The sequence below is a fragment of the Plectropomus leopardus genome, chromosome 17 (assembly GCF_008729295.1).
Source record: "Plectropomus leopardus isolate mb chromosome 17, YSFRI_Pleo_2.0, whole genome shotgun sequence".
Lineage (NCBI taxonomy): Eukaryota > Metazoa > Chordata > Actinopteri > Perciformes > Serranidae > Plectropomus > Plectropomus leopardus.
This window is the reverse complement of record NC_056479.1, coordinates 21,424,112-21,434,600: the sequence shown is the minus strand read 5'-3', so window position 1 is coordinate 21,434,600 and position 10,489 is coordinate 21,424,112. Positions and strand designations below refer to the sequence as shown.

The window sequence follows — 10,489 nt, the reverse complement described above, 5'->3', positions numbered from 1 at the left end:
GCCATTTAGTCATAAAAGCGTGGTTTAGACTGCAGAAGGTGACACATAGAAACAGTGAATACTGAACTGACAAAGGAGAAACACTCAACAAAAGAATCAGTGACAGTTATGATTGTGGCATCGGAGAAGTAGTAGTAGTAGAAGAGAAGTAGAGGAGCTACTCTGTTAGTTAATCATTGCACCTGCCCTGATGCCAAACTGATCTTTATATAAAACTAATTTTCACCTTCAATTTGAGTGTTGACATCTCAAAACTTAAGACATTTATTCTGCTATACAACGACCAAAGACCTTAACTAAATACCAGTCAAAAAAATTTCTTTGGTATTTTTGGAACAAAAAAGACCTGCTCCATTATGTCAACAAATACTCAGTGTCTACTGGGTTGTTTTTTGTTGAAAATAGTAAGTTGTGTTTGGCCTAACTATGAAAAGTCCTGAGAAATGAAAGCAACATCCTGCAACTACAGGAAGAGGTGTACGATTAAGGGGGATTTGTGGGCAGAAATTGAATATAATACAATATGTGTGCTTCCTTTAGTGTAAAATCACCTGAAAATAAGATTAGTTGTGTTTTTGTTAGCTTAGAATAAGCCCTTTGCATCTCAAACAGCACCTCAGCTCCCCAAATGTGATGCCAAAGCATCTCAATCGCCCTCTGATGGCCAGCTGCTAGCAAAGGGGACATGGACCGACCTATAAGACTAAAAAATACATGACAAAACCATTTGTCCCAAACATGCTTTCTGTCATTTTAGGTATTTATATCATGCTGATAAAAGTTTAAGTGTTGATTTTTCTGGTACGATTGTCTTTAGTTATTTGATACTATATAATGGGGATTTCATGTCATGACTGATAGCTAGTGTGTCAATCTGTGTGCTTACGATCAGTGGCGCATTCCCAATTTGGTGGGAACTTGAGACCGCTGAGGTTGCTACTGCAATGGCGTCACCAGCTCAAGACAGCAGCAGCCATATCCCGGACATTTTGGCTTCATTTTTGAACAGTCTGAGTGTACCTTAATTTACAGTCTATGGTTTATTTCATGTTTGTGTGTTTGTTTGTTTTTTATTTTTATTTAATATCAGTTTATCCAAGTTGGTTCTAATGATGTGATGTGCAATGGGACATCAAAAGACAAATAAAGTAAAGAGTTTTATATAAACCCAACAAATTGATTAATTTATCCTTATTTGTGATATATTAGGTGTATTGTGATATATTACTGCATTCTATAGAGGTGATAGTTATTATAACACAGTATATTGCTTCCTGTAATCAACAAAGTGAAAAGTGAAAAATCAAATGGAAGTTAAGACCTTTTGCCTTGGCAAGACCCTTATTGTTCTGCAGAAGGTGCAAAGGCATATATAGCACCTTATTATCCAAGCCTACGGCAAAAGTATGTGTATGTGCCCGACTGGTGCGTACACACTATTATGTATCAGAAATTATGAACTGTTTAAAAGTTAATCCACATTCCCTTTCAATAATTTTGTTAGCAGGTTAAATCGGCTACATTTACTTCTCCATTGCTTAACCTGACACAAGACAATTATACTGTCTGAGATGAGAGCCTGATACTCCCTTAATGCATTCATCTCACATCTGGAAGATAAATAGCTCATTCAGAGATAGACAATAGGAAATTTTTAGATGACTTTAAGATTAAATTATATGTGAGTGTGTGCAAGCAACTGGAAGTAAATTGGTTTCAATTAGGAACAGTTATTTATAGCCCTTTGTGGATTAGTCCATGTTTTCAAAAGCATATGTACTGTTCATCCTAAATCTTGGATCCCGTTTCCTTTAAAGTATCTCACACCTACCTTTCATATCCAAAGAAAAACAAATGTCATTTTCAAACATAAAGAAAGCCCCACCCTCTTTCCCACCTGTACTGTGCATCACACATTGTTCTGCTGCAGCACTAAAACCCAATTCCTGTTCAGCATCCTGTAACACATTTACAGATTTCAGCTATTGATGGGTGGGCAAGCCGTTAAGTACACAAACATGACGGATGAGAAATAAGCTTAAGTACAAGGTTGCGTCATACGTTGCAGTTCCTGTCACTGCCTACACAAGCGTTGTAAAATATCTGAATTATTTTATTGACCATGCATGCAACTGATAAGTAAATGGAAGTGAACAACGGATACTACTCCCCCTCCTACACAAACACTCCTCCAACTCAAGGACATGCGCATTAAATGTTTGATTACTAGCTATTTGAGGAAGAAGGTCAGAAAGGGCGGCAACAAGGGAGCGGTCAAAGGTACACATTCACCGCATACTTTCTTGGACTGACAGTTGCACTAACAGGATGAGGGGCGAGGACTGAAGAGACAAAGAGCTATTTGAAAAAAAAATCGACAGGAATAGAGGACACGAGCCAGTGAAAGACTGTCTAAGTATAGATCCGTCCAGATCCACAGTAAGCTGTCCACAGGATTACAATCACCATGGTTACACTGGACTTTGGGAAACTGACTGCGCCAGTGGGCATCGTGCGGATACTGGAGGTGATTTTCACCTGTATCTCCTTCAGCCTGGTGGCATCAGTGGGCCACACGACGCAGTCCTTCTGGACTTGGTGCATGTTCACATGGTGCTTCTGCTTCTGCGTCACTCTGCTCATACTCATCCTGGAGTTCATCAGCCTCGGCAATAAGTTGCCCATCTCCTGGGAAGATTTCACTGCCGCTTATGCCATGTTGGCTACTCTAATGGTGCGTGCCATTATTTTACTCTCCTGTTATCTGTCTTTGTCTACAGATCAGTGGTGCCCCAAGAAACTTTTTATAGTGGTGGCCAGACGCCACTGAAAATCACAGGGCGGTGCACCAAAACTGAAAGCCATAACTGAATTTCAGCAATTCAATTATGCTGCTGTAGTATTGGCTACAGTTGAAAACTCTTGGTATGGAGAGTTAAGTATCAAATACTGATATACTTCAATTTATTTTAAGTTAATGTTACTATTTATGATGATGACGATGTACACAGACTGATAGTGGTACAGTTCTTATTTTGAGTTAATCATATGTGTTATGTATCTGTTTATACATGTGTTTGGTCATCTATTGTTCAAATAAGCTGGTTGGCTTACTTTATTTGATTGACATATGGCTTTAATCTGAAGGAGTACGTAAATAGAGCATGAAATGGAGCATTATTTAGCCCCCTGACTAACAAGCTATACCGGCATTGTTGATATTAATGGATGGCCTAGGTTGTCTAGTTTCACAAGATACCGATACTTTCACGTTAGCTTAAATAATGAGTGCACCAGTGCCTCTTAAAGCCAGTAATGTCTGCCTCTAACTGTTTTCACCAGGGGGGCAGCCACCCCCACTGTTACAGATGATTTGAGGACAAAACTGTTGCAAGTAGACTTGTCGCTGAGGTTACTGTCGTTGGAAATACTCTTTATTTTAGCTAAGAAAAGAGAGTTAAAACAAAACAAATAAGCACAAATTTGAAATGAATACAGTATCAACAAAAGTCAAGATTTTTGAGTGAAAACATAACACAATATACTCGCAATCCTTAATACAAGCTAAACAGAAGGGTACCCAAGGAAGCGAAGCCACATCCCCCCAAAACTCAATGATGCAGTTGTTGAGAAAACAACTGTGCAAGCTGTGTTTTCCAACATAAATACTTCAGCAGAATCTTTAATTAACAAGTTTTAGGGTCCGATTTGTAGGGGGAATCTATTAGTAGAAATGGTATATGGCCATCATAACTATTTTTTTCATTTAGTATATTATAACCTGAAAATACTGCTTGTTGTGTTTTCATTCCCTTAAATTAAGGGGAAGGAAGTCCACTTCAACTGAGTCTGCCATGTTGTTTCTACAGTAGCCCAGAACAGAAAAACCAAACACTGGCTCTAGACAGGCCCATTCGCATTTTTTTGTCAGTCATCATAGTTGTCCTAAATGGTTGCACAATTCTGCGGCCTCACCACCAAATACCACAAGATCCTAAACACTGGACCTTTAATCACCCCATATCAGAGCTTTAACTGGACACGTGGGACTTCTTTTTTATACAGCCACAACACCCCAAAACATCTTTAGATATTCATGTTTTACTTTGACATTTGGCTTTTGTAGCTATGCATGTTTACTATTTACTAATGCTAAAGGATTTACACAACTTGGCTCTTGTTGTACTCATAATCCACACTTGGTTCATGTGTGAGTACTGCAAAAGAAAAGGAAATATTAAGAGTGTATCCTAAAGACAAAATCATTTTACTTTTGCGTCTCATCTTTCTCCTATTTAGGTGCTGGCAGCATCCATTATCTATCCCTACTACTACACTTGCCCAAGTTGCGGCAAACAGATTGGTGCCACTGTTATTTCCTGTCTGGCCTTCATCCTGTACGCTGTTGAGGTCGGGTTAACTCGGGCTAAAGCTGGTGAGATCACTGGATTCATGTCCTCAATCCCAGGCCTCCTCAAGGTTCTGGAGGCCTTCGTGGCCTGCATCATCTTCATCTGCTTGGACAGAAGTCAGTACTCTAATTATCCAGGGCTCCAGTGGTGTGTTGCTGTCTACTCCATTTGCTTCATTTTTGCCCTCCTTGTCATTATTCTCACTATCGGCCGCCTTCTTCATCTCTTCCCCATACCGTTTGACAAAATCCTGACAGTCTGCAACGGATTAGCGGTGTTGATGTATCTCACAGCTGTAGTCATCTGGCCGCTGTACAGCTTCAAGAACAATCCCAGACCGAACTATTGCTCAGGATTCAGAGGATGTCCCTGGGATAATTTAGTGGTTATCTCTTTCATGACTGCTTTTAATCTGGGTACTTACATTGCAGATACGATTTATTCTTTTAAGCTGCAGTTCTTCCACACCACAACATAAGCTGCTAATCGTCTTATATTTTAGCTGTTGAAACAAAGTTGATAAAGCAGTTTACATTCTTTATTTTTGGTATTTTCACGGTGATGCCAACACACTGGTTCGTTGTGGATTTTGGATGAGGGTGACTTTTATCTGTTATTATTAGGGATAAAATTGGATTTTTTTTGCCGATATCCAATGTAACAATATAAAACTCATTTGGCAGATGACCAATATCAATATATCTACTTTTTCCCACATAATTGTAGTGATCATCAAGTCATATTAAAGTTATCGTATTACACATACTCTTATCATGATGGCACACGAGCAGATGGAGACATAAAATAATGCTTTTCAATGTTTGTCATATTCAATCATTGTGCAAAAAGTGTCACTGGTCATTTTAGAGCTGATACTGGCAGTTTCCAATGACATGCTCATATTATCAGTATGTTTGCCGGTTCTGATATTTCATTTCGAAGCCAACATCGGCTGTTACAAATGATGTGCCGATATTATTGTGCATTCCTAGTCTTAATGATGACTTCTTCGAGGACATAAAACATATGTGACTGTGTCTAAGGGGGTAGGTTTTGTTTTAGCATCGACATATGAGACTGGTGGTTTGGGGGTCCAAAACACTGAATTTCCTGCATTCTGGTGAATTTTAATGCATTGAATGAATGCAATGAATTTTAATTCCTCATCTTTGTCAATTTGTGGTGTAAATGTCTTTACTTTTGTCAAAATAAAAGTCCTGAAAAAACATCTACACCTATGACTTTTAATGTCAGGAGGATGTAAGCCCAATCCTCTTTACCTGTTCTTTCTTCTTGATTTTTATTCATTGGTACAATTGTTGTGACTATGTATGCAAACTCATCCAGTGCATATTCTCGTCAATCTCAATGTGTGAAATCTGAATAAAAATCTGAATGAAGTGTGGAGTTGTTCTGCCTTCTTACATCATCGTGGGTGTGACTATTATTGGGTTGTTTGAGCACCTCAGTAACAAATAACACCTTGACATAATGAATGACTAATCAATGAGTAATGTGTTCAGTGGTTAAATAATCTGTTTAATGGTTAACGGGTACAGTGGGATCTCTCCTCTCCTTCTAAAATGATGTTTGCACAGGCGTGTCAAAGTGAGCATACCCTGAAACACAGCAGCTTTTATTGATGGCAGCGTGATTCTTATCACTGTACTGCTTCGATAGATTTTTATACATGTACTGTAAATGAATTTTTAGGAGTTTTGATACTTTCTGCATAATGTGGCGACTCTTGACACCCCGCCCCACAAAACGTCTCTAATGCATTACCAGTCATGATGTATAAATTTACATTAATTCATTTATTTTGAATGTGCTTTAATTTAACTTCCCACTTTAGTGTAAGTAGTATATGTAAGTTTAATACGGAGATCTTCTTTTTTTTTGCAGAGGCAAGTAGCAGACGTCATCTCTGCCTCATACCTCATTCATTGGAATAATCAAAAAAAATTGTGCCTGACCATTTTGCATGGTTTTACTGATCTGATTCCTTAACTCCTTCTTAGCAGCATGATTTGGTTCCCAAATGGTCCGGCCACAGGGTCAAGGTTTCTCCTTAGTCATTACTTGAAGGTCCACAATTCAATAAATTCAGCTGCATGCGTGCATTTGGCCATATTGTCGAGCTAGTTCGCTGCCGGTTATTTAGTCACTCTGTAGCAGGAAAAGGAACTTCAAAATAAAAGTTCTGTGATGGAAATTTAGTGCATTTCAAAATAAAGTGGATTTACAAAGTTGATATGTGTCTAAGTCACTTGCGATCCAATCAGAACAGACCTCCAACCAACTTTTAGACAACGACCCACAAGTTGGGAACTACCGGTGTAAATGCTCTGAGCAATAAAATACACGTTCTTTGTAGTGTCCATGTTGTTTTCACATTACAGTGTAAAGCCCTTGAACAAATCCAAATTGGATAAATTTCATCCAAATAACACAGGAATACACCATTGGCTTTTACTGGCTGAGGTCTTGACTCAATACTAGCGAGTGGGAAAAGTAAAAAGATTCATGAGCACTCAGATGTTCGACAATCTGACCCAGCAACTCAAAAGAGTTGTTCAAAAAGATCTGTTAGTTCATTTTTATTCATCACTAGCAGCAATAGTCTGCAATCTTGCAGCTCGACTTCCCCTTTCCTTTGCTGCTTACCTCTTTTTTTTCCCAAACAACAACAAAAAAACTCACTCTTCTGTGTTGCCAAATTTAATTGATGAAAGGAAAAAAATTTGAGTAGAGGTGCTTGCATATGTGTATATTTAGCCCTCTTCTAGCAATATAACTGAGGCATATGAGTAATTGGTGAGGGTTAAAGACTGATTTGCCTATCTTTATGACATCTGGGGAGGTAAGTTACACAACCTTTGAACAGTCTGAGTATTGGTGCTCCTACAAAGTCAAATGGAGAGACTAAGTAGATAATAAAATGATCTTGTAAATACAAATATATAAGGAGAGGGTGACAGAAAAAAGACCCAGAGGGAAAGAAAAGACAGAGTGAAAGCCATGGCAGGATAAAATTCTACAACTATGTTAGAATAAGAGCTTCTGTTATCACATCCTGGGTGAGTTTTCTTTATCTCTTTGGTACAGTTTGCGAAAAGATGAATCCAGGCAATATAAACACCGATGTGATTAAAGATGATCACAAAGCATAAGTGAATGAACTACTGGAATGTAGTTTTTTGTCTGTTTTGTGTGAGGACTTTAAGGTAATCTATAAAACAGCGGTTCCCAACTGATGATACAAAAGTGGGTCGCAGGTCCATTCTGAATGGACCCCGATGGATTTGTGAATGTGTTAAATTGTTAATAAAAAAACAAAAGCACTTTATTTTGAAGTACAGCAATCTTAAGGCACAGGGCTTTTGTTTGGAAGTGCCATTTCCCTTATTCTTGCAACATGTTTTATTTCTTTTTATTCTAAGCCTGTGTGTTTTTTACATTTTGTGAAATAAATGTGATGGGGTCATTAATCTAATGTGTAGACCTTGACCTACGAAACATTTTACTCTTTATAGCACCTAAAGGAGACTCTTCATTCCATAAAATCCAGAAAAAAAAATAAGTCCTTCTAGCTTTGACACTACCACTGAACAACAAATCAACTCAGTTTATTCAAATTTTATTCATATAGCCCAATGTCACAAATCTCAAATTGCCTCAGGAGGCTTTCAACATAAGACACCCTCTGCCTTTGTAATCTCAGGGCAGATAATAAAAGAAACTTTGCCAAAAAAAAAAAAATCAATGGAGAAAAAAATCCATTGAAGGACAGGATAGGAGTGGTTTTCCGTAGGATGTGACCTACACCCTATTGTCTTGGAGATTGGACTCTGAAGAAAGGCCTGCACTGAGGACAAGAGTCCAGTATGTGTGCTCTGAGATGAAAACATGATAACACACCCAACCAGTATCCAATCCGTGGAGTGAAACAGGGACCATAAACTGCGCAGATAAGCCCAGGATGCTCTGTTTGAATATGCACCTCACAGGATGAGTTTCAGTTTCAAAGGACACACCTGTTCACGGCTCTCATGGATTTATTCAACAGGATCTTGTTTGGAAAACTTGCTGCATTGAGGGATGCACTGAGTAGAGTCAACTGACTTTGGAAACTTTTTTTAGGTCAAACAGACTATTGAGCCATGATCGGCGTGGACCTGCGAGCCATCACCCAGCCTGTGGGTATCATGCGGATAATGGCAGCCATCCTCACCTGTATGTCTTTCAGCCTGGTGGCGACAGTGGGACACGTCTCATCTCCGTATTGGGCGTGGTGCATGTTCACCTGGTGCTTCTGCTTCTTCTTCACCTTCCTCATTGTCATCCTGGAGTTCACAACCGTCAACGCCAAATTACCTTTCGCCTGGGATGATTTCACCACTGCCTTCGCCATGCTGGCGAGCCTTATGTGCCTCGCCGCCTCCATCATCTACCCCATCTTTTTCACTTGTAAGACCTGCCACCGCCAGATTGGTGCCTCTGTGGTGTCATGGGTCTGCTTCGGGGTGTACGCAGGTGAGGTCACTTTAACTCGCCTTCGTCCGAGTGGGCAGAACAGCGGCTTCCTCTCCACGTTGCCCGGCATTATGAAGATGCTGGAGACATTCCTCGCCTGTCTCATCTTCACGTCCCTGGAGAAACAACAGTACTCCGGCTCCCCTGAGCTGCAGTGGTGTGTGGCCGTGTACTCCTTGTGTTTCATCTTTGCCATCGTCATAATCCTGCTCACCCTCGGACAGCTGACCTCTTATTTTCCGTTCTCCTTTGACAAGCTTGTGATCATCTATAACATTTTGGCAGCGGTGATGTATGTGACAGCAATGGTGATCTGGCCGCTGTACGGTTTCCACTCAAACAAGAGACCCAGCAACTGTGGCCATCTCTGCGCCTGGGATAAACTGGTGGTGGTCACCTTCATGACGATCCTCAACGTCATTGTTTACACTCTGGACACCGTCTACTCTATACGCCTTGTGTTCTGTGTCAGTAACCAGTGAAGCTGCTGCTCATCAAAACTCACATGAACTAAGAACAAAATGTGTCCTGGGTATGAATTAATCTGTTATGTTAGACAAAATGCAAATGCTGAATTCTGCTAATGCTGGTCATCAAGTATTCGCAAAGATGAGTCAATACAAAAATGAAATGTTGGTGCCCATTATACAGCCCTGTCTCCTGAAAATTACATTTCTATAAAACTATTTTGAAACAGCAAATACATTTTTGAGAGATACATAATGTTGAGCGTTTTTTTTTTTTTTTTTAAGGTTCAGTTTAGAAAAAGATTGTTGATTCACTTTCAGGTCGTCAACAGCCGATGCACTGGGTTGGTATACTGACCGAAACACCAATTCAAAATGATGTCCATCAACTATCATTCTCTAGAATTGCATAATGCATCTTAAACATCATGAGGAAATGTTGCTAATTATTGTACCTGTTGATACTGAACGCATCAACAAAATGTTTAGTTGTAAATACATGTTTAGTTTTATTATTAGTATTAATAAAATAATTATTGTATTGACTACAACACTACCATATTGTTACCTTTTTAAAAAAACATTTAGCTGCCATTTTCCCATTAGGGTATTTGCTGGCAGATCTAACTGGTAGGAAACATCGGGATAGACCCAGGACACTCTTAAGGGAATATAAATCTCATCTGGCATTCGAACAACTCCGGATCCCCCAGAGGGAGTTGAAAACTGCTGCCAGTGAGGGGGATGTCTGGATGAAAGTAACCCAAGGATGAAATTTTTCTATATGCTGACACGAAAGTTAACATCCCCCAGGTTCCCTCATCAAAAATCCTATGAGATTCTTCCATTGGATTGTTGATTGGCAAACAAGCGTTTATGATACAAGTTTGGTTCACAACAATGAACACCACTTTTAGGATTTTTTTTATGCCTAAATGCAATCGCCAAAAGTAAAAAGCTAATGCTATGCTATAAATGAGCTACAATAAGATCGTAAAACTTAAAATCGCCAAAATACTGAGGCTGTGAAGTCGTGTTCAGAGCGGTTCAGCTTGATGACATTCTGTAGTCTTC

General features: G+C 39.4%; 2 protein-coding genes across 2 annotated transcripts; both read left to right on the top strand.

Annotated features, from left to right (window-relative positions):
• Nucleotides 1-2,252: 2,252 nt before the first annotated feature.
• On the top strand, nt 2,253-5,497 carry LOC121956268 (myeloid-associated differentiation marker homolog). The gene is made up of 2 exons (XM_042504405.1): nt 2,253-2,734; nt 4,300-5,497. Exons 1-2 carry the CDS (start codon nt 2,468-2,470, stop codon nt 4,888-4,890), a joined length of 858 nt encoding a protein of 285 aa, XP_042360339.1. The 5' UTR covers nt 2,253-2,467; the 3' UTR covers nt 4,891-5,497.
• Nucleotides 5,498-8,351: 2,854 nt separating this feature from the next.
• LOC121956269 (myeloid-associated differentiation marker homolog) lies at nt 8,352-9,636 on the top strand. Its single transcript, XM_042504406.1, has one exon. The coding sequence runs from the start codon at nt 8,576-8,578 to the stop codon at nt 9,428-9,430; it is 855 nt and encodes a 284-aa protein (XP_042360340.1). The 5' UTR covers nt 8,352-8,575; the 3' UTR covers nt 9,431-9,636.
• Nucleotides 9,637-10,489: the final 853 nt, after the last annotated feature.